This window comes from Anomaloglossus baeobatrachus, chromosome 6 (genome assembly GCF_048569485.1).
Source record: "Anomaloglossus baeobatrachus isolate aAnoBae1 chromosome 6, aAnoBae1.hap1, whole genome shotgun sequence".
Classification (NCBI taxonomy): domain Eukaryota; kingdom Metazoa; phylum Chordata; class Amphibia; order Anura; family Aromobatidae; genus Anomaloglossus; species Anomaloglossus baeobatrachus.
The window spans coordinates 374713765-374737481 of record NC_134358.1 but is presented as its reverse complement, the minus strand read 5'-3'; the positions used below and the strand labels follow the sequence as shown (position 1 = coordinate 374737481).

The following is a 23717-nucleotide window of genomic DNA, read 5'->3' as shown; positions in this document are numbered from 1 at the left end:
TGCGGCCTAGGACGCCGGCAGCTCCGATTCGTTCCCGCCCCCACCCTGTCAATCAGGGTAGGGGAGAGACGCTGTTTCACGGCAGCGACGAGGGCTGGAGCCTGATTTACATGCTCCAGCCCTCTCACTAGGCACAGAGGGAAGCAGGCTTCCCGCTCTTAGCCAGGAACGCCCAGGGCCCGCCCCCCCTCCTCTCTCAGGACGCCGGCAGCCATTACATGCATGTCTGGCTGGAGGAAGGACGCAAGGCTCTGGGAGACCTGGACTAGGGGGCTTTGGAGATCACACACCCGCTCTTAAGCGGGCGGTAAGCGGCTTTTCAGCTGGCGCCTCTAGTGCCTCAGTGTGTATTAGTGTACTGTGTCACTGGACATATATATATTTCCTTATTGCTTGCACTGTGAGGTCGCTTCCTGGCTGTATACCCAGATCACTCTGAGGAGGCAGCAACATGTCATCCGCAAAACGCAAGGCTGCCAAGGCTAGGGCTGTGTACACTGCGTGTGCTGCATGTGGGGCTGCTCTACCAGCAGGCTCCAAGGACCCCCATTGTGTGCAATGCTCAGATCCGGTGCTGCTTCGCCAGCCGGAGTCAGGAGAGATAGTGACCCAGGCTGAGACGCCTGTAAGTCCTGCCCCGGTGTCAGGGACAGACTTTGCAGTTTTTGCGGGTAGTATGTCTGTGACTATGGCAAAAATCCTTGAAACTTTGCAATCCATGCCTGGGGCTCAGTCTATGGACACGGCGAGGTCTCTGTCCTCTAATCCCCCTCAGTTGGATTTAATCCAGACTGCAAGGGGGTCCCCGGCTTCACAGGCTGAGTATTATGACTCAGATGATAGCCCCAGCCACCCTAAGCGAGCTCGCTGGGAAAGACCCTCAACGTCATCACACTGCTCAGGGTCTCAGCGCAATCAGTCTCCCTGTGATGCGTCTGATGAGAGTGATCAGGAGTCTTATCCTGGAACCCCTCTCAATCTGGATACCCCGGATGGGGACGCCATGGTAAACGATCTTATCTCAGCCATCAATAGACTGTTAGATATTTCTCCCCCAGCCCCTTCAGCAGAGGAGGCAGCTGCAGAGCAGGAGAAGTTTCGTTTCCTCTATCCCAAGCGTAAATTGAGTGCTTTCTTGGATCACTCTGACTTCAGAGAGTCAATCCAGAAACACGACGCTCATCCAGAAAGGCGTTTCTCTAAACGTTCTAAGGATACACGTTTTCCTTTTCCCCCTGATGTGGTCAAGCGCTGGACCCAGTGTCCAAAAGTTGACCCCCCGATTTCCAAACTTGCAGCTAGATCCATAGTTGCAGTGGAGGATGGCGCTTCACTTAAGGATGCCAATGACAGACAGATGGACCTTTGGTTAAAATCTGTCTATGAAGCTATCGGCGCGTCGTTTGCTCCAGCATTCGCAGCCGTATGGGCACTCCAAGCTATTTCAGCTGGTTTAGCAAAAGTGGATGCTATCTTACATCCAGCGGTGCCGCAAGTGGCGTCCCTTACCTCGCAGATGTCCGCGTTCGCGTCTTACGCTATCAATGCGGTCCTAGAATCTACCAGCCGCACCTCAATGGCGTCCGCCAATTCGGTAGTTTTGCGCAGAGCCTTGTGGTTAAAGGACTGGAAAGCAGATGCTGGTTCCAAAAAATGTTTAACCAGCCTGCCTTTATCTAGAGATAGACTGTTTGGCGAACCATTGGCTGACATCATTAAACAGTCCAAGGGTAAAGACTCTTCTTTACCCCAGCCCAGAACAAGCAAACCTCAGCAGAAAAAGTGGCAGCAGAGGTTTCAGTCCTTTCGAGGTTCGGGCAAGACACAATTCTCCTCGTCCAAAGGGACTCAGAGGACGCAAAGAAGCTCAGATTCCTGGCGGGCTCACGCGCGCCCCAAGAAAGCAAATGGAGGAACCGCTTCCAAAGCGGCCACCTCATGACTTCCAGCTCCCCCCCTCCGCATCTCCGGTCGGGGGCAGGCTCTCCCGCTTTTCCGTCATTTGGATGTCACAGGTCAAAGACCGGTGGGTGACAGACATTTTGTCGCGCGGGTACAGAATCGAGTTCAGTTCTCGTCCTCCAGCTCGGTTCTTCAGAACCTCCCCACATCCAGACCGAGCAGATGCCCTGCTGCAGGCGGTGGACTCCCTAAGAGCGGAAGGAGTAGTGGTTCCTGTACCGCCTCAGGAACAAGGGCGAGGGTTTTACTCCAATCTCTTTGTGGTTCCAAAAAAGGACGGCTCGTTCCGTCCTGTTCTGGATCTAAAGCTGCTCAACAAACATGTGCACGCCAGGCGGTTCCGGATGGAAACCCTCCGCTCTGTCGTGGCCTCAATGTCTCAAGGAGACTTCCTTGCCTCAATAGACATCAAAGATGCTTATCTCCACGTGCCAATTGCTACAGAACATCAACGTTTTCTACGTTTTGTGATAGGAAACGAACATCTTCAGTTCGTAGCTCTGCCATTCGGTCTGGCGACAGCCCCACGGGTTTTCACCAAGGTCATGGCGGCAGTGGTAGCAGTCTTACACTCTCAGGGACACTCGGTGATCCCTTACCTAGACGATCTACTTGTCAAGGCACCCTCTCAAGAGGCATGCCAACTCAGTCTACATGCTACACTGGAGACTCTACAGACGTTTGGATGGATCATCAACTTTCCAAAGTCGAATCTGTCTCCGACACAGTCACTAACGTATCTTGGCATGGAGTTCCATACTCGAGCAGCGAGAGTGAAGCTTCCGCTGAACAAGCAGCGGTCACTACAGACAGGGGTGCAATCCCTCCTTCAGGGCCAGTCGCACCCCTTACGGCGCCTCATGCACTTCCTCGGGAAGATGGTGGCAGCCATGGAAGCAGTTCCCTTTGCGCAGTTTCATCTGCGCCCACTTCAATGGGACATTCTCCGCCAATGGGACGGGAAGTCAACGTCCCTGGACAGGAAAGTCTCTCTTTCCCAGACGGCCAAGGACTCTCTACAATGGTGGCTCCTTCCCACCTCATTGTCTCAGGGAAGATCCTTCCTGCCCCCATCCTGGGCAGTGGTCACGACAGATGCGAGTCTGTCAGGGTGGGGAGCAGTGTTTCTCCACCACAGGGCTCAGGGGACGTGGACTCCGCAGGAGTCCACCCTTCAGATCAATGTTCTGGAAATCAGAGCAGTGTATCTTGCCCTACTAGCCTTCCAGCAGTGGCTGGAAGGAAGGCAGATCCGAATTCAGTCGGACAACTCCACAGCGGTGGCATACATCAACCACCAAGGGGGGACACGCAGTCGGCAAGCCTTCCAGGAAGTCCGGCGGATTCTGATGTGGGTGGAAGCCACGGCCTCCACCATATCCGCAGTTCACATCCCCGGCGTAGAAAACTGGGAAGCAGACTTCCTCAGTCGCCAGGGCAATGGTCCCTTCACCCGGACGTGTTTCAGGAAATCTGTCGCCGATGGGGAGTGCCGGACGTCGACCTAATGGCGTCCCGGCACAACAACAAGGTCCCGGCATTCATGGCGAGGTCGCGCGATCAAAGAGCTCTGGCGGCAGACGCATTAGTTCAAGATTGGTCGCAGTTCCGGCTCCCATACGTCTTCCCACCTCTGGCACTCTTGCCCAGAGTGTTACGCAAGATCAGATCCGATTGCAGCCGCGTCATACTCGTCGCCCCAGACTGGCCGAGGAGATCGTGGTATCCGGATCTGTGGCATCTCACGGTCGGTCGACCGTGGTCACTGCCAGACCGACCAGACTTACTGTCCCAAGGGCCGTTTTTCCATCAGAATTCTGCGGCCCTGAACCTGACTGTGTGGCCATTGAGTCCTGGATCCTAGCGTCTGCAGGATTATCTCAAGGAGTCGTAGCCACAATGAGACAGGCTAGGAAGTCAACGTCTGCTAAGATCTACCACAGGACGTGGAAGATTTTCTTATCTTGGTGCTCTGCACAGAGAGTATCCCCTTGGCCATTTGCATTGCCCACCTTTCTTTCCTTCCTGCAATCGGGGTTGGAAAAGGGCTTGTCGCTCAGTTCCCTTAAAGGGCAAGTCTCGGCACTGTCTGTGTTTTTTCAGAAGCGTCTAGCACGTCTTCCTAAGGTGCGCACGTTCCTACAGGGGGTCTGTCATATTGTGCCCCCGTACAAGCGGCCGTTAGATCCATGGGATCTGAACAGAGTACTTGTTGCTCTGCAAAAGCCGCCCTTCGAGCCTCTAAAGGACGTTTCCTTTTCTCGACTGTCACAGAAAGTGGCGTTTCTTGTCGCGATCACATCGCTTCGGCGAGTGTCTGAGCTGGCAGCTTTGTCATCCAAGGCTCCTTTCCTGGTGTTCCACCAGGACAAGGTAGTGCTGCGCCCCATTCCGGAGTTTCTCCCTAAGGTCGTATCCTCGTTTCATCTTAATCAGGATATATCCTTGCCTTCCTTTTACCCTCATCCGGTTCACCGGTATGAAAAGGACTTACGTTTGCTAGATCTGGTGAGAGCACTCAGAATCTACATCTCCCGAACGGCGCCCATACGCCGTTCCGATGCACTTTTTGTCCTTGTCGCTGGTCCGCGCAAGGGATTGCAGGCTTCTAAAGCCACCCTGGCTCGATGGATCAAAGAACCAATTCTAGAGGCCTACCGCTCTGCGGGGCTTCCGGTTCCTTCAGGGCTAAAAGCCCACTCAACCAGAGCCGTGGGTGCGTCCTGGGCATTACGTCACCAGGCTTCGGCTCAACAGGTGTGCCAGGCAGCAACCTGGTCCAGTCTGCACACTTTCACCAAGCATTATCAGGTGCATACTTATGCTTCGGCGGATGCCAGCTTAGGTAGAAGAGTCCTGCAGGCGGCAGTGACATCCCCGTAGGGGAGGGCTGTTTTTTTGCAGCTCTAACATGAGGTATTTCTTTACCCACCCAGGGACAGCTTTTGGACGTCCCAATCGTCTGGGTCTCCCAATAGAGCGCTGAAGAAGAAGGGAATTTTGTTACTTACCGTAAATTCCTTTTCTTCTAGCTCTTATTGGGAGACCCAGCACCCGCCCTGTTGTCCTTCGGGATTTTTTTGTTGTTTGCGGGTACACATGTTGTTCATGTTGAACGGTTTTTTCAGTTCTCCGATGTTTCTCGGAGTTAATTTGTTTAAACCAGTTATTGGCTTCCTCCTTCTTGCTTTGGCACTAAAACTGGAGTACCCGTGATACCACGGGGGGGTATAGCCAGAAGGGGAGGGGCCTTGCACTTTTTAGTGTAGTGCTTTGTGTGGCCTCCGGAGGGCAGTAGCTATACCCCAATCGTCTGGGTCTCCCAATAAGAGCTAGAAGAAAAGGAATTTACGGTAAGTAACAAAATTCCCTTCTTTTATTTTTTACAAGAAGGACCTGTGCTGATGTCATACCCCGCCCCTTCTGATCACATGGATATGACATCGGCACAGGTCCTTCTAGTCAGTTAGTACAAAAATTCTATAATAGAATTAGCATAAATAACAGGAGGAGGATGGACAAACAGGGGGTTGGAATCACTATGAATACCCACCCCAGCTATCAGCTGATCGGAAACCGCTGTCATTCAAAAAGCTGCTGATTTTACAAACTTTACTTGCTTGTGTTTCAAAACCTAAACATCCGAGCTGACAACCACAGGTATATATAGAATCAGCCTGATAGTGCCAGTATAGCACTGGCTTTAGGTTATATAGGAAAATCTTGGTGATTGGTGCGCTTTAACCCCTTCACGACCTTTGACGGAAAGATCCGTCATGGTGCCCTGGTACTTAAAGACCCATGACGGATCTTTCCGTCATGGTGCAATCGCGGCACCGGAGCCCCGGTGAGTGTGATCGGTTCACACAAACCGCAGATTCGGGAAGGAGGGGACCTGTACCTGACCTCAGGAGGGGTGGTGCCTCCTCCCCGGAGGCTGTGATTGGCTGACGAACGTCGCTCAGCCAATCACAGCCACTGTAATGTTTCAGCCATTGAAAGTGGCTGAAACATTGAAATCCAGCCCTGATCAGTGCAGCTGTAGCACTGAACATTGGCTGGAGCTGGGTGACCTCACTGGATCACCCTCCCCCTGCTCCAGCAGCTCTGATTGGAGAGACCCGCCTTGTGACCGATCTCTCCAATCATCGTGGACCTGGTGCCGGTGACCGCATCCTCAGCTTCACTTGTCGGTCCTGAGCACGCCAGTACAGTGAGTGTAACAGTACAATGGCAGGGCGACCAGCTCCAGTCCCATGCTGTTGTGACTGGAGCATGGGACCCAGAAGTTGCCGCGTTGCCATTGTACTGTATCAAACCGTCGAAAAGCCTCCCGATCCGACGACGCCGCCCTCCTCCATCTGCCACCGCTTTCCCCGATCTGCTGCCCGCACCCCCACCTCTCACTCCCGGATAGGCTGCCCGCCCCTTCCCCCTCGTGTTCGGCTGCCCGCCCCCTCACCCCCGTCAGGTGCGCTCCCTCACCTGTCACCCCCGTCAGGTGCGCTCCCTCACCTGTCACCCCCGTCAGGTGCGCTCCCTCACCTGTCACCCCCGTCAGGTGCGCTCCCTCACCTGTCACCCCCGTCAGGTGCGCTCCCTCACCTGTCACCCCCGTCAGGTGCGCTCCCTCACCTGTCACCCCCGTCAGGTGCGCTCCCTCACCTGTCACCCCCGTCAGGTGCGCTCCCTCACCTGTCACCCCCGTCAGGTGCGCTCCCTCACCTGTCACCCCCGTCAGGTGCGCTCCCTCACCTGTCACCCCCGTCAGGTGCGCTCCCTCACCTGTCACCCCCGTCAGGTGCGCTCCCTCACCTGTCACCCCCGTCAGGTGCGCTCCCTCACCTGTCACCCCCGTCAGGTGCGCTCCCTCACCTGTCACCCCCGTCAGGTGCGCTCCCTCACCTGTCACCCCCGTCAGGTGCGCTCCCTCACCTGTCACCCCCGTCAGGTGCGCTCCCTCACCTGTCACCCCCGTCAGGTGCGCTCCCTCACCTGTCACCCCCGTCAGGTGCGCTCCCTCACCTGTCACCCCCGTCAGGTGCGCTCCCTCACCTGTCACCCCCGTCAGGTGCGCTCCCTCACCTGTCACCCCCGTCAGGTGCGCTCCCTCACCTGTCACCCTTGTCAGGTGCGCTCCCTCACCTGTCACCCCCGTCAGGTGCGCTCCCTCACCTGTCACCCCCCGTCAGGTGCGCTCCCTCACCTGTCACCCCCCGTCAGGTGCGCTCCCTCACCTGTCACCCCCGTCAGGTGCGCTCCCTCACCTGTCACCCCCGTCAGGTGCGCTCCCTCACCTGTCACCCCCGTCAGGTGCGCTCCCTCACCTGTCACCCCCGTCAGGTGCGCTCCCTCACCTGTCACCCCCGTCAGGTGCGCTCCCTCACCTGTCACCCCCGTCAGGTGCGCTCCCTCACCTGTCACCCCCGTCAGGTGCGCTCCCTCACCTGTCACCCCCGTCAGGTGCGCTCCCTCACCTGTCACCCCCCGTCAGGTGCGCTCCCTCACCTGTCACCCCCGTCAGGTGCGCTCCCTCACCTGTCACCCCCGTCAGGTGCGCTCCCTCACCTGTCACCCCCGTCAGGTGCGCTCCCTCACCTGTCACCCCCGTCAGGTGCGCTCCCTCACCTGTCACCCCCGTCAGGTGCGCTCCCTCACCTGTCACCCGTCTTCCCCCCGTGATCTGCGCTCCCACCTCTCGCCCTCCCCGATCTGCTGCCTCCTTCATCTCCTGTGATCCTGCTGCCTAGGTCCATCCTGTAAGGTAACTATCCCCAATCTCACCTCCCACTCCCCTTCCCCCCCATTCCCCCTTCCCCCCATCTTCTGCCGCCCCTGCATCCACTGCGCCCTCTCCCTTCCGCCGCCACCCTATCTTAGCCGCTGCCGTCTCACATTCACAGATGCTCCCTTTCTATGCCGCTGCTCCCCCATCTGCTGCCCCCCATTTGCTGCCCCACCCATCTGCCGCTGTTCTGATCCATCCTGTAAGTATTGTTCGTGGCTCTTTGCTAACTATCCCCAATCGCATCTCCCACTCCCTCCCCCCCCTCCTCCCCCACCCGCTTGCCGCCAAGTGCTGATCAACTACGTGATTGGCTGATCAGGTACGTAATTGTTGCTCGAGTTTTTGCTTTTTTTTTTTGTGCACCCCAAATAAAAAAAAAAAAAGACAAGTTTTGTCTTGAACAATTAGGTACCTGATCAGCAATCGTCCTGCAGTCGTACTCGACTTTGGACAGGACTTCTTTTTTCCATCCCACCTAGTCCCCCCCCCCCACTTTTTGCAGAACATCCGTGCGTGCGCCCTGATTTTTTTTTTTTATGCCATGGGGGTCTAGTTTCCAAAATGGGGTCACATGTGGGGGAGCTCCACTGTTTCGGCACCTCAGGGGCTCTCCAAACACAACATGGAATACGCTAATTATCCCAGACAATTTTGCGTTTGAAAAGTCAAATGATGCTCCTTACATTACGAGCCCTGCTGTGCGCCCAAAAATTGATTTCCACCACATATGAGGTATCTGTGTACTCAGGAGAAAAAGCACCATACATTTTATGGTGCAATTTTTCCTGATACCCTTGTGAAAAAAAAGCTACCTGGTTGAAGTAACAATTTCGTGGTAAAAAAAATTTTTTTTATTTTCTCAGCTCAACTTTATTAACTTTTGTGAAGCCCCCAGAGGTTCAAAGTGCTCAATAAACATCTAGATAAATTCCATGAGGGGTCTAGTTTCCAAAATGGGGTCACATGTGGGGGAGCTCCACTGTTTCAGCACCTCAGGGGCTCTCCAAACGCAACATGGTGCGGCTAACGATTCCAGCTAATTTTCTGTTCAAAAACTCAAATGACGCTCCTTCCCATCCGAGTCCTGCCGTGCGCCCAAACAGTGGTTTTTCGCCACATATGAGGTATCTGCATGCTCAGAAGAAATTGCCCAACAAATTTTGTGGGTTCATTTAATCTTGCTACCCTTGTGAATATGCAATATTTGAGGCTAAATTAACATTTTTGTTGCAAAATGTAAAATGTTCATTTTTTCCTTCCACATTGCTTTAGTTACTGTGAAGCACCTGAAGGGTTAATAACCTTCTTGAATGTGGTTTTGAGTAGCCTGAGGGGTGCCGTTCTTGGAATGGTGTCACTTTTGGGTGTTTTGTGTCATGTAGACCTCTCAAAATCACTCCAAATGTGATGTGGTCCCTAAAAAAAGTGGCTCTGTAAATTTTGTTGTAAAAATGAGAAATTGCTCATAAACTTTGAACCCCTATAACTTCCTTACATTTTTTCTTTCCCAAAATTGTTCTGATGTAAAGTAGACATGTGGGAAATGTTATTTATTAATTATTTTGTGTCATATGTCTCGTTGGTTTTAGAGCATAAAAATTAAAAGCTTGAAAATTACAAAATTTTCGCGATATTTCCATTTTTTTTCACAAAGAAACGCAAAAAATATCGGCCTAAATTTACCACTAACATGAAGCCCACTATGTCACGAAAAAACAGTCTCAGAATCACCGGGATCCGTTGAAGCGTTCCAGAGTCATAACCTCATAAAGTGACACTGGTCAAAATTGCAAAAAATGGCCTGGTCTTTAGGGTCAAAATAGGCAGGGGGCTGAAAGGGTTAAACAAGTCATTATATCCTATTGTTAATTAAATCTTCAATGTTTATTTTTTACTTTGCAGCTTCTATTTGATTTTCTTGCATTTAAAAATGATATCAGTTTTTGGAAAAAGAAGAAGAATATGGTTGGGATGTCAACGAAAGCAGGTATGTTCCACTGTCTCTATTAACGTGAATAATTTTGTCATGAAGTTCAATACTGTTCCCATTAATGCAATTCTAATTGTAAACAGAATTGTGTTAACCCCCTATTGCATTGCTTATGTGCCTTTTAACATCAGTCTTTTAGGGGCCTTAATCCTCAACACCATACAGCGCTAAAGACTAATTGCATAGCATATTCAGACCGTCAAAAACCATAAAGTTTCACCCCTAAAATGCAGCTTTTATCCAAAACTAAAGACAAACAAAAAGAAAGTTCACATCACCAGTATCACCGAAACATGAACTAATACATTTGAGTGAAATTATACTTTTGTTTGGCAAAAATCTGCATTCACTAAAATGTGGATTTTTGTGAAATTCCCTTTCACATGGGTTTTGGAAAATGGCAGACTTTTTCTGAATTGTAATGGGCCATCAAATGGTTAAAAAATAAACCCATTATACTTACCTCACTGTTCACCTCTGCGGCCCCTCCAATACTTACTGACATTGACCGTCTGCACTGAACCTTTCCGGGCAACATAAAGCCTGAAAGTGTGGCGCAGCTTCAGAGGACTAATGATTCCAAGGCAAGCGTCGGAGGATCAGAAGATGCGCCTAGGACCAGTCGTGTAGTGGTGATTAGAGAAGCTTTTGTTATATTTTCTCATCTTCCTTTTATTATGCTCTGAGGTTTGGAGAGAGACCCCAGAGTATATAGGTCCAGTCACACTAAGCAACTTACCAGCGATCCCAACAACGATAGGGATCGCTGGTAAGTTGCTAGGAGGTTGCTGGTGAGATGTCACACTGCGACGCTCCAGCGATCCGACCAGCAACCTGACCTGGCAGGGATCGCTGGAGCGTGGCTACACGAGTTGCTGGTGAGCTCACCAGCAACCAGTGACCAGCCCCCAGCGCCGCGTGGAAGATGCTGCGCTTGGTAACTAAGGTAAATATCGGGTAACCAACCCGATATTTACCTTGGTTACCAGCGCACGGAGCTACACGTGCAGGGAGCAGCGCAGGTAGCTGAACGCTGGCAACTTCAGCTGGAAGACACACGCCACCCACATTCAGCCAGTGGTACTGCAGATCCCAAGATAACCCAGCCCAGTGGATGATCGGAGCCTGCGCCCATCTGTGCCGCTGGCATCGACTCCTCTCCCATCACCAGCACCATCCACTGCAGGAACACGGCGTCGCCTGGCAATCGGAGCAGAAGTCGCTAGAGCGGACTCCGGTGGTGACGTAACAAAAAGTGACCCTATTAGCTATAGCAAGAGAAGTTGGTAGTTCCAAGTCAGTGATTTCAAGAATATTGCATTTTTACAACATCACAAATGCTTTGAAGTCCCCCCAGAAGGCTGGTCGCCCTCGCAAGAGAGGACAGGATAATGTCGTGAATCTCCATTTCAACACTGCAGTGGAAGTACTCGCCAGTTCAGCACTGAGCAGGGCAAGGATCTCTCTCGTCATATAGTGTCACAACGTTTAAGAGCATTTGGACTGACAGCCACTCTGCAGTGACCAAACCTCTCATTAGCAGGAAGAATCAAAAGGCTAGGCTCACCTTTGGTGAAGAGCATGTTGTGTGGACAGAGGACAAAGTGGTCCACAGTTCATTTTAGTGATGAAAGCTAGTTTAATTTACTTGGGTCTGATGGGAAACATTATGTTTGTCAACAAACTTGGGAAAGACTGAGCCCAAAGTGTGTTAATAAGTCAGTGAAAGGCTATGTCCGCACGTTGCTTTTTACCTGCTTTTTACCTGCTTTTTACCTGCTTTTTTGCTGCTTTTTCAACTGCAGCGTTTAATGCCAAAATGGTTGTGTTCTGCTTTTCAAGCAAAGTCTATGGGAATTTGGGTTTCTTGTCCGCACTATGCAGTTCAAACTGCAGCCTTTTTGTTGCAGAACTTTGGTCAAAAACTCAGCTTTGCAGTGCAAAACCCAAATGGCAAAAACAATTGACATGTCACACAAAAGTGCTGCGGAATATGTTGGCGCTATATAAATAAACTTTATTATTATTATTATTATTATTATTATTATTATGAACCAAAATTGTTGAAAAATATCAACAATCTCAAGCCTACAAGTCTATAGCGGGCTTTACACGCTACGATTTCGCTAAAGCGATCTCGTTGGGGTCACGGATTTTGTGACGCATATCCGGCCGCTGTAGCGATGTCGTAGCGTGTGACTCCTAGGAGCGATTTTAGATCGTTGCAAAAACGTCCAAAATCGCTCCTCATTGACATGGGGGCCTGCTGCCAGTTATCGCTGCTGAAACTGGGGCGAAGTTGATCCTCGTCCCTGTGGCAGCACATCGCTACGTGTGACGCCGCAGGAACGAGGATCATCTCCTTACCTGCCTCCGGCCACAATGCAGAAGCAAGGAGATGGGCGGGATGTTACGTCCCGCTCATCTCTGCCCCTCCGCTTGCATTGGGCGGCCGCTTAGTGACGTCACTGTGACGCCGAACGGACCACCCCCTTAGAAAGGGGGCGGTTCGCCGGTCACAGCGACGTCGAAGGACAGGTAAGTATGTGTGACGGGGGTGCGCGATTTTGTGGGCGGGTCTCATGCTAGCGATATCGGACCGGATATCGCAGCATGTAAAGCCACCCTATCTCCAGAGAACTTGATGTTATTTGTCCAGGGTGTGCAACATAATCAAGAAATTTACAGCCCATGGCACTGTAGCTAATCTCCCTGGATATGAATGGCAGCGAAAAATTGATAAAAGTTTGCAATGCAGGATAATTCAAATGGTGGCTAAGAATTCCAAAGAAATTTAAGCTGTTCTGCAGGCTCAGGGTGCATCAGTGTCAGCGTGAACAATCTGTCGACATTTGAATGAAATGCTACGGCAGGAAACCCAGAAGAACCCTACTGCTGACAAAGATAGAAAAAAACTGGACTGCAGTTTGCCAAAATGTGTGTAAGCCAAAATTTTTCCAGAAATGTGTCTAGTTGACTGATGCAACCAAGATAGAGCTTTTCATAAAACACATTATATTACTGTTAACCAAAAATAGAATGAGGCCTACAAAGAAAAGAACACAGGACCTACAGTTAAATATGATGGAGGTTCAAAGATCCTTTGGGGCTGTTTTTCTTCCTTTGGCACGGAGTGCCTTGACTGTGTGCAAGGCATCTTAAAATCTGAAGATTATCAGAACCCAGTGTCAGAGATATGGGTTTGCCTCCTAGGTCATGGGTCTTCCAGCAGGACAATGACCACAAACATACTTCAAGAAGGACCCAGAAATGCATGGAAACAAAGCGCTGGAGAGTTCTGAAGTGGCAGCAATGAGTCCGGATCTAAATCCCATTGAACACCTGTGTAAAGATGTTAAAATTTCTGATGGGAGAAGGCGCCTTCAAATATGAGAGACCTGGAGCAGTTTGCAAAAGAAGAGTCCAAAATTCCAGGTGAGAGGTGTAAGAAGCTTGATGATGGTTATAGGAAACAAATAATTACAGTTATTTATTCCAAAGGGTGTGCAACCAAATATTACGTTAAGCGTGCCAATAATTTTTTACTGCCCATTTTTGGATTTGTGTGAAATTATGTCCAATTTCATTTTTTCCCAGTTTTTTTTTTTTGTGGTCTTCCACACAAAAGCAATAATAATGTCTACAACAAATCATGTGTAATTACAATAATTTTCTGGGAGAAATACTTCATTTTCAGGAACAATTTCAAGGGTGTCAACACTTTCAGCCATTACTGTGGATGGGTTATCACTATGTTTGGGAGATATTGCATAAGAAATTATAATGTCCACTTTTTAATATTACTCCTTGTGAAAAATACAATTTCTTTTTCGCTCTATTGGGAGACCCAGACAATTGGGTGTATAGGCTATGCCTCCGGAGGCCGCACAAAGTACTACACTTAAAAGTGTTAGGCCCCTCCCCTTCTGCCTATACACCCCCCGTGCTCCCACGGGCTCCTCAGTTTTTTGCTTTGTGCGAAGGAGGTCAGACACGCACAGCACAGCTCCACAGATTAGTCAGCAGCAGCTGCTGACTATGTCGGATGGAAGAAAAGTGGGCCCATATAGGGCCCCCAGCATGCTCCCTTCTCACCCCACTCTTGTCGGCGGTGTTGTTAAGGTTGAGGTATCCATTGCGGGTACGGAGGCTGGAGCCCACATGCTGCTTTCCTTCCCCATCCCTCTCTGGGCTCTGGGTGAAGTGGGATCTTACCGGTCTCCAGGCACTGAGACCGTGCTCCATCCACAACTCCTGTGGAGCCTGATGGATAGGAGCCGAGTATCGTTCAGGGACATGGCCCTGCATCTTGGAGGTACTCTGTATCCCTGTGGGGACCGCGCACGGCATCACCTCAGCTTTGCTGGGTGTGCTAGTGTACCGGGGACCGCGGCGCTGACCGGGTCTATATGTGCCATTACACACTCAGCGTCGCTGAGTGTGTTTATATGTAAGGGCTACCGCACTAACCGCCGCTGCCATGGGACACTGCGGCGCGGCTGGGACTTGTAGTTCGCCGGGGACTTTCACGCCGGCCGCGCTTTTACGGCGGCCGCGTTTATTACAAGAGTCCCCGGCTTCCTTGCGGCCTAGTTTACTTTTCTCCCGCCCTCAGCCCTGACAGGCAGGGGGAAGGGCGGGACGCTGCACGGAGCGAGCAGCTCTGAGGGCTGGAGTATGATTTACATACTCCACCCCCCTCACTGTGCACGGTGTGAGCACCAGTTCGCGCTCTTTCTCGGCCACGCCCACAGCTCCCTCATCTCGTCAGGACGCCGCAGCCATTCCTGTCAGCTCCACCGACGCTGCAGAAGAGGGACAAGTCCTGGGAGACCCAGACACGGTCTCTGGTGGCCTCACAACCGCTTTAGGCGGCTGGTAAGCAGCACCTGTTGGTGCTAGCCCCATGGTGCTGTAGTGTATTGGTACATTATTTGTGTATCATATATACTTTACACTGTATGAGCACAGTGCATTCTGGCTATATACCCTTTTGTGTAACTCAAGGAAAACTATAGCATGGCGCCCACAAAAGGCAGGGGTGCCAAAACACAGGCTTATTATGCTGCCTGCGCCGCTTGTAAGACCCCACTACCGGCAGGTTCCACTGACCCTCATTGTGTGCAGTGTTCGACCCCTGTGCCACTTCTTCAGCCGGAGCCTATGCTAAGAGGGGCCCAGGGGGAGACACCTGTTGACACTGTCCAGGTGACGGGGACTGAGTTTGCTAAACTCTCTGAGACTATGGCTAAGATACTAGAAGCCTTGCAGTCCAGGCCGGTATCTCAGCAACGGGACCCTGTTGAATCGTTGTTCCCGGGCCCCCCTCAGTTGGACCAACAATGTCCTCCCGGGGTATCTCCTACATCCCAGTCTGAGGGTTCTGACTTAGACCCCAGCCCCAGATTGACTAAGCGGGCTCGCTTAGAATTTCCCTCGACATCATATTGTTTAGGGTCTCAGCGGGGGGAATCTTTGGTTGATGATGCGGAGACAGCTGATCAGGATTCTGATCCTGAGAGCGCTCTCAATCTTAATACTCCAGACGGGGACGCCATAGTGAACGATCTTATTGCGTCCATCCATCAGTTGCTGGATATTTCTCCCTCAGCCCCTCCGGCGGAGGAGTCAGCTTCTCAGCAGGAGAAATTTCGTTTCAGGTTTCCCAAGCGGACACAGAGTATGTTTCTAGACCACTCTGATTTCAGAGAGGCAATCCAGAATCACCATGCTTGTCCAGATAAGCGTTTTTCTAAGCGCCTTAAGGATACACGTTATCCTTTCCCCCCGGACGTGGTTAAAGGTTGGACTCAATGTCCCAAAGTGGATCCTCCAATCTCCAGACTGGCGGCTAGATCCATACTTGCAGTGGAAGATGGGGCCTCGCTCAAAGATGCCACTGACAGGCAGATGGAGCTCTGGTTGAAATCCATCTATGAAGCTATCGGAGCTTCTTTTGCCCCAGCATTCGCAGCCGTATGGGCGCTGCAAGCTATCTCAGCAGGTCAAGCGCAAATTGAAGCAGCCACTTGCACGGCCGCGCCACAAGTGGCATACATTACCACCCAGACCTCGGCAATTGCGTCTTACGCTATTAATGCTGTCCTGGACTCTGTGAGCCGTACGGCGGTGGCGACCGCCAATTCGGTGGTACTCCGCAGGGCCTTGTGGCTACGGGAATGGAAGGCAGATTCTGCTTCCAAAAAGCGCTTAACCAGTTTGCCAATTTCTGGCGACAGGCTGTTTGGCGAGCGTCTGGATGAAATCATCAAACAATCCAAGGGAAAGGATACATCCTTACCCCAGCCCAAACAGAACATTCCCCAACAGAGGAGAGGGCAGGCGAGGTTTCGGTCCTTTCGGGGCGCGGGCAGGTCCCAATTCTCCTCGTCCAAAAGGTCTCAGAAAGAACAAAGGAACTCTGATGCATGGCGGTCTAAGTCACGTCCTAAAAAGAACATTGGAGGCACCGCTAACAAGGCGGCTTCCTCATGACTTTCGACCTCCTCTAGTAGCATCCTCGGTCGGTGGCAGGCTCTCCCGCTTTTGCGACGCCTGGCTGCCACAAATAAAAGACCGCTGGGTGAGAGACATTCTGTCTCACGGTTACAAGATAGAGTTCATCTCTCGTCCCCCGACTCGATTCTTCAGGTCTTCTCCGCCTCCCGAGAGAGCCGAGGCTCTTCTGCAGGCGCTGGGCACTCTGAAGGCAGAAGGAGTGGTGGTCCCTGTTCCTCTTCATCAACAGGGCCACGGTTTTTACTCCAACTTGTTTGTGGTCCCAAAGAAGGACGGGTCTTTCCGTCCTGTCCTAGACCTGAAACTTCTCAACAAACACGTAAAGACCAGGCGGTTCCGGATGGAATCCCTTCGCTCCGTCATCGCCTCAATGTCCCAAGGAGATTTCCTTGCATCGATCGATATCAAAGATGCTTATCTCCACGTTCCGATTGCCCCAGAGCACCAGCGCTTCTTGCGCTTCGCCATAGGAAACGAACACCTGCAGTTCGTGGCACTGCCATTCGGCCTGGCAACAGCCCCACGGGTTTTTACCAAGGTTATGGCTACTGTAGTAGCGGTCCTCCATTCTCAGGGTCACTCGGTGATCCGGTACTTGGACGATCTGTTGATCAAGGCACCCTCTCAAGAGGCATGCCAGCACAGCCTCGACGCTACCCTGGAGACTCTCCAGAGTTTCGGGTGGATCATCAATTTTCCAAAGTCAAATCTGACACCGGCCCAATCGCTCACATACCTTGGCATGGAGTTTCATACCCTCTCAGCGATAGTGAAGCTTCCGCTGATCAAGCAGCGGTCACTACAGACAGGGGTACAATCTCTCCTTCAAGGCCAGTCACACCCCTTGAGGCGCCTCATGCACTTCCTGGGGAAGATGGTGGCAGCAATGGAAGCAGTCCCTTTCGCGCAGTTTCACCTGCGTCCTCTTCAATGGGACATCCTACGCAAATGGGACAGGAAGCCGACGTCCCTCGACAGGACCGTCTCCCTCTCTCAGGCGACCAAAGCTTCCCTTCGGTGGTGGCTTCTTCCCACTTCATTATCGAAGGGGAAATCCTTCCTACCCCCATCCTGGGAAGTAGTCACGACGGACGCAAGTCTGTCAGGGTGGGGAGCGGTTTTTCTCCACCACAGGGCTCAGGGTACGTGGTCCCGGCAAGAGTCCTCGCTTCAGATCAATGTTCTGGAAATTCGGGCAGTGTATCTTGCCCTGAAAGCGTTCCAGCAGTGGCTGGAAGGCAAGCAGATCCGAATTCAGTCGGACAATTCCACAGCGGTGGCATACATCAACCACCAAGGCGGCACACGCAGTCGACAAGCCTTCCAGGAAGTCCGGCGGATTTTGATGTGGGTGGAAGCCACGGCCTCCACCATATCCGCAGTTCACATCCCAGGCGTGGAAAACTGGGAAGCACATTATCTCAGTCGCCAGGGCATGGACGCAGGGGAATGGTCCCTTCACCCGGACGTGTTTCAGGAGATCTGTTGCCGCTGGGGGGTGCCGGACGTCGACCTCATGGCGTCCCGGCACAACAACAAGGTACCAACGTTCATGGCACGGTCTCAAGATTCCAGAGCTCTGGCGGCAGACGCCTTAGTTCAGGATTGGTCGCAGTTTCAGCTCCCTTATGTGTTTCCTCCGCTGGCACTGTTGCCCAGAGTGTTACGCAAGATCAGGGCCGACTGCCGCCGCGCCATCCTCGTCGCTCCAGACTGGCCGAGGAGGTCGTGGTACCCGGATCTGTGGCATCTCACGGTCGGCCAACCGTGGGCACTACCAGACCGACCAGACTTGCTGTCTCAAGGGCCGTTTTTCCATCTGAATTCTGCGGCCCTCAACCTGACTGTGTGGCCATTGAGTCCTGGATCCTAGCGTCTTCAGGGTTATCTCAAGAAGTCATTGCCACTATGAGACAGGCTAGGAAACCAACGTCCGCCAAGATTTATCACAGGACGTGGAAAATTTTCCTGTCGTGGTGCTCTGCTCAGGGTTTTTCTCCCTGGCCATTTGCATTACCTACTTTTCTGTCCTTCCTTCAATCTGGACTGGAAAAGGGTTTGTCGCTCGGTTCCCTTAAGGGACAAGTTTCAGCGCTCTCTGTGTTTTTTCCAGAAGCGCCTAGCTAGACTTCCACAGGTACGCACGTTCCTGCAGGGAGTTTGTCACATCGTTCCACCTTACAAGCGGCCGTTAGAACCCTGGGATCTAAACAGGGTGCTGATGGTTCTTCAGAAACCACCATTCGAGCCAATGAGAGATATCTCCCTCTCACGACTTTCGCAGAAAGTGGTTTTTCTAGTAGCAGTCACTTCTCTTCGGAGAGTGTCTGAGCTAGCAGCGTTGTCGTGCAAAGCCCCTTTTCTGGTTTTTCACCAGGACAAGGTGGTTCTACGTCCGGTTCCGGAATTTCTCCCTAAGGTGGTATCCCCCTTTCATCTCAATCAGGATATTTCCTTACCCTCTTTTTATCCTCATCCAGTTCACCAATGTGAAAAGGATTTGCACTTGTTAGATCTGGTGAGAGCACTCAGACTCTACATTTCTCGTACGGCGCCCCTGCGCCGCTCGGATGCACTCTTTGTCCTTGTCGCTGGCCAGCGTAAAGGGTCACAGGCTTCCAAATCAACCCTGGCTCGGTGGATCAAGGAGCCAATTATCGAAGCTTACCGTTCGGCTGGGCTTCCGGTTCCCTCAGGGCTGAAGGCCCATTCTACCAGAGCCGTGGGAGCGTCCTGGGCTTTGAGGCACCAGGCTACGGCTCAACAGGTGTGTCAGGCGGCTACCTGGTCGAGCCTGCACACTTTCACGAAGCACTATCAGGTGCATACCTATGCTGCGGCGGATGCCAGCCTAGGTAGACGAGTCCTTCAGGCGGCGGTTGCCCACCTGTAGGAAAGGGCCGTTTTACGGCTCTCTTACGAGGTATTATTTTACCCACCCAGGGACTGCTTTTGGACGTCCCAATTGTCTGGGTCTCCCAATAGAGCGAAAAAGAAGAAGGGAATTTTGTTTACTTACCGTAAATTCCTTTTCTTCTAGCTCTAATTGGGAGACCCAGCACCCGCCCCTGTTTTTTTGTGTACACATGTTGTTCATGTTGAATGGTTTCAGTTCTCCGAGTTTCCTTCGGATTGAAGTTACTTTAAACCAGTTTATAATTATTTTTCCTCCTTCTTGCTTTTGCACCAAAACTGAGGAGCCCGTGGGAGCACGGGGGGTGTATAGGCAGAAGGGGAGGGGCCTAACACTTTTAAGTGTAGTACTTTGTGCGGCCTCCGGAGGCATAGCCTATACACCCAATTGTCTGGGTCTCCCAATTAGAGCTAGAAGAAAAGGAATTTACGGTAAGTAAACAAAATTCCCTTCTTTAAGGCTAAAACATTTTATTGTAAAATACATAATATTTCAGTATATTATCTATAATAATATAGAGCCTAAATTCAGGGGACCAACTCTCGAGAAGCGGGTAGGAGTTTGAGTTTTAATGTTCTCAGTATTTTTAGTCTGGTGTTAGAGGTGGCCCATAAAGAAAATTCACTCAAATAGGGTGATAACTGTGGTTTTGTATTCAATTTGCTACCACACACAGATTTTCTGCTTTAAATATACAGATTTTCTCTCTTCACATATGTATAAACTATAAAACTGATATTGAAGACCTACTTTTTGTCTCCCCTGTATCTGTCATTACAAGTGGTGGTACATGACTAACCATGGGACACCGGTGGATCATACAACACAGTTCATAGTTTACTGACAACATGGCTATGGCAAACTCTAAAGCCAATCTATAAATGGTAACTGCAGGCAAATCCTGGTTTAAATACTTGCAGTTGTCTAAGTGGAGGTTTGGCAGCAGCTGGCTTCCAGTCCTTGGGGCTGTGAGCAGCGCTCGGTGTACAGTGAGCCGCTGCACTCGCCTCTCCTACTTGCCCTGAGCAGCGCAGAGGCTGCATGTAATGTATTGTACTGTGATGCAATGGTCACTGAATCATTTTGACTTCATTTCTGTTTTGCTGCTTCAAGGTAATGTATTTTCTTTTTGTTTTGAAGTATTGTGGCGCTGCTTTAGTACTGTGGTTATCTTCCTGTTTCTTCTGGATGAGCAAACCAGTTTACTCGTATTAATTCCTGCGGGCGTTGGAGCTGTAATAGAGGTTAGTTTTAATAGTTAATATTTCTTTAAGCTTATAAAATTACCGTTATTGAATGTCGTCAGTATGTAATATAAAAAAGTGCATTTATAACAGTTTCTATAATTTTGGAATATTCTGGTTACGGACCCTTAAGGCATCACTCCAGCATTTTGGGTTGTTTCATTTTATTTTGGAGGGGTAGAGAATGTCACCTCCGGATTTGTGCTTTTAATCAAATGTTCCTAACCTTACTCCTGTACTCACTCACCCTCTGGCATCTTCGTACACTATCGCTGCAGCTGTTTGTGACCTTCCGGATCAGTGCAGTATTTCATGGAGTGGACCAGAGAGTACTGTTCATTGCAATTCTATGAAAGCCTCGTTCTGGCTCCTATAGATTTGCAGTGAGCGAGCTTGTGATGTAATTTCTGACTTCCAGACAGTCAGAAGTTCCGGTCACTAATGTGTGCCACGGGACCACAGTGGCATTGATAATTAGTGATGGGCGAACCCCCCGATATTCTGGATCTGGAGCCTCTCCTGAACATTTGGTAAAGTTCATATTCAAGTTCTGAGGGAACTTGCGTTTGAACCCCAAACTTGGACTTTACAGTTATGTGATGGGCTGTGACATAAAAAATATAGTTAATAATAAACATTGTCATTATACGTACAGGTCCCGCAAGGAGTCCTGCAGACTGTCTCCCAGCCGCTTCTGCATCTGAGTCCGATCATTGCTTTTTCCCCGGGTAACCACCACTGACTACAGGACCTTCCATGATGTTGTATTACCACGTGGGTTACAGACTGGTCACAAGGCTATGATGTCATGGAAGGTCCGGTAGTCAGTGGTGGTTACCCAGGGTCACAGCTGACCGGCCTCAGGTATGCACTCGGGTGAAGTCTCTGACAGCTCTCAGCTGAATCTGTGTGAGCAGACCTGTGTTTTTCTTCTCACAGATGTAGCAGAGCTGAAGATGCTCACTCACCTTTGGACTACGTCTTAGGGGAGAGTTTTGGGTAATAAAGATATAGTCCTAATTAATTTTAATAAAATATTTTTTTTTCTCTGTGTTTCATGTTACTGTTAAAATAACAGACAATCAGACATTGTCACAGAGTGGGCATCTGTTATTGGATGCTGGAGGAACTTGAAACCAGCCCATACATTCTAGCATCTAGAATGTATGGGCAGAGTCAAGGTTACTCCAACAGCCAATCACAGATGCCCATTGTGCATGACCACGTCTGTGATTGACTGTTGGGTCCCTCACACATATAGTAGTGTAAAAATAAATAAATTAAAAAAAAATGACGTAGCGCTCCACAGTATTTTTGATTTTCAGCGCAGATAAAGCGGACGGCTAGAGGCTGCCACCCCTATCTGCCTGGCTTTACCTTGGCTGGCAATTAAAATACAGGAAGCCCATTCATTTTTTTTTTTAAGTATTTAAAAAAAAATACCGTATTTTGCGCTTTATAAGACGCACTTTTGTTCCCACAAATTTTGGGGGAAAGTAGGGGGTGCGTCTTATAAACCGAATATACGGGGGGTGTGTATATATATATATATATATATATATATATATATATATATATATATATATATATATATATGTATATATATATATATGTATATATATATATATATATATACATATATATATATATACACATATATATATATATATATACACATATATATTGCCTTGCTGGATCCTTCTTCATCTTGTTATATATATATATATATTATATATATATACTGCAGGGTGCGCTCTGGAGCGGTGCTGGGAGCTAGTGAAGCTGCGCGCGGCGGCCTTTGATCTCCTGCTCCCGCTCATATAATATGCACAGCCGCTGTCCATCAGCAGCGTGGTGCTGAAATCGCATCGCGCTGAGGGGCTGGGGCAGCGGGGCATATTATATGTGCCTGTGCTCCCTTTGATCGCACATGATCCCCCCCTGTGTTAGATATGCCCCCCGTGCTGCTGCCAATAGTAAAATAAGAAAGCTTTACTTACCTCCAGCGCTGATCTCCTGTCTCCTGCTGCTGCTGTCTGTGATAAGGCACGCAGAGATGATATCACTCTGCAGTGCCAATCACATGACCGGCAGCAAGAACCAGGAAGTGAAGGAGGCCGGAGCTCAACTGCGAGGTGGGAGACACGATGAGGGACAGCGCTGAAAAGGTAAGGAAAGAGTGTTTTATTTTATTATGGGCAGCAGCATGGGGGCATATCTAACACAGGGGAGATGTGCCATCTATAGGGGCCATGAGCAGCTCTATGGGGGCCATATCTAACAGAGGAGATGTGCCATCCATAGGGGCCATGGGCAGCTGTATGGGGGCCATATCAAACACAGGGGAGATGTGCCATCTATAGGGGCCATGGGCAGCACAGGGGGATGTGTCCCAGCACAAGGGGGCTATATTCAATATAAGGGGGCCATATCCAGATTAAGGGGGGCTAATTTTAGGATGGGGGGCTATGAGGGACATATACCCTATATGATTTGTTAGACGGACACTGGCATTATAAGATGGACCCCTATTAACATAAAAAAAAATTCTCTTTTCCTTCACAAAATTTGGGGGTGCGTCTTATAATCAGGTGCGTCTTATAAAGCGAAAAATACGGTAATTAAAAAAATGTGAGGGCTCCCACCGTATTTTGATAACCAGTCAGCTAAAACCAGGCAGCTGGGGGCTGGGATTCTCAGCGTTGTAAGGCCCAAGCATTCTTTCCCCCAATGCTAAAAACCGCAGCCGCCCCTGGACATGGCGCATTGTTGCTTAGCGCTATTTCCAGGCGCTTTACCCGGCTCACCCAGCAGCCCTGATGGCGGTGGACGCTGGTATAATAAAAGGGTTAATACCAGCTTTGTATTTTCAGCTGGTACTAAGCCCAAAACTTATGGTGTCACGCCAAATTAGACTTGGCCACCATGAATTCCTAGTAAACAGTAAAAAAACCACAACACAGCTCGACTTTGGGATCGTGTGCAGGAACATCATGTGTTCGGTACGGACCTCGAACTTTACAGTTCGGGTTCGCTCATCACTATTGATAAGAGTGGAAGACATCGGAGGGTGAGTATATGAGTACAGTCAGAGACCTTAGGTTAAAATCACCACTCCAGCGAAGAAAAGTACTGGACTGGTGCTGTAAGACTTTCTTAAAGGGATTCTGTCACTCTCAAAATGGAATGGAACTATTAGACCTCTGTATAGCGCTTAGCCCATGCTGGTACTGTAGATTATAGTACATTTGTTCTATAAGAAAACATTGTTACATATGTAAATGAGGGAGCTTTGGTGCA

At 50.3% G+C, this 23717-nt stretch overlaps 1 protein-coding gene across 1 annotated transcript in view; it reads left to right on the top strand.

The window, feature by feature from the left end:
* Positions 1-23717, top strand: part of CLPTM1L (CLPTM1 like) — a 98808-nt gene that overhangs the window by 51722 nt on the left and 23369 nt on the right. Inside the window, exons 7-8 of the mRNA XM_075316122.1 lie at positions 9653-9737; positions 20314-20417. Of these exons, the coding sequence (XP_075172237.1) occupies positions 9653-9737; positions 20314-20417 (189 nt within the window). The remainder of the gene's footprint in view (positions 1-9652; positions 9738-20313; positions 20418-23717) is intronic.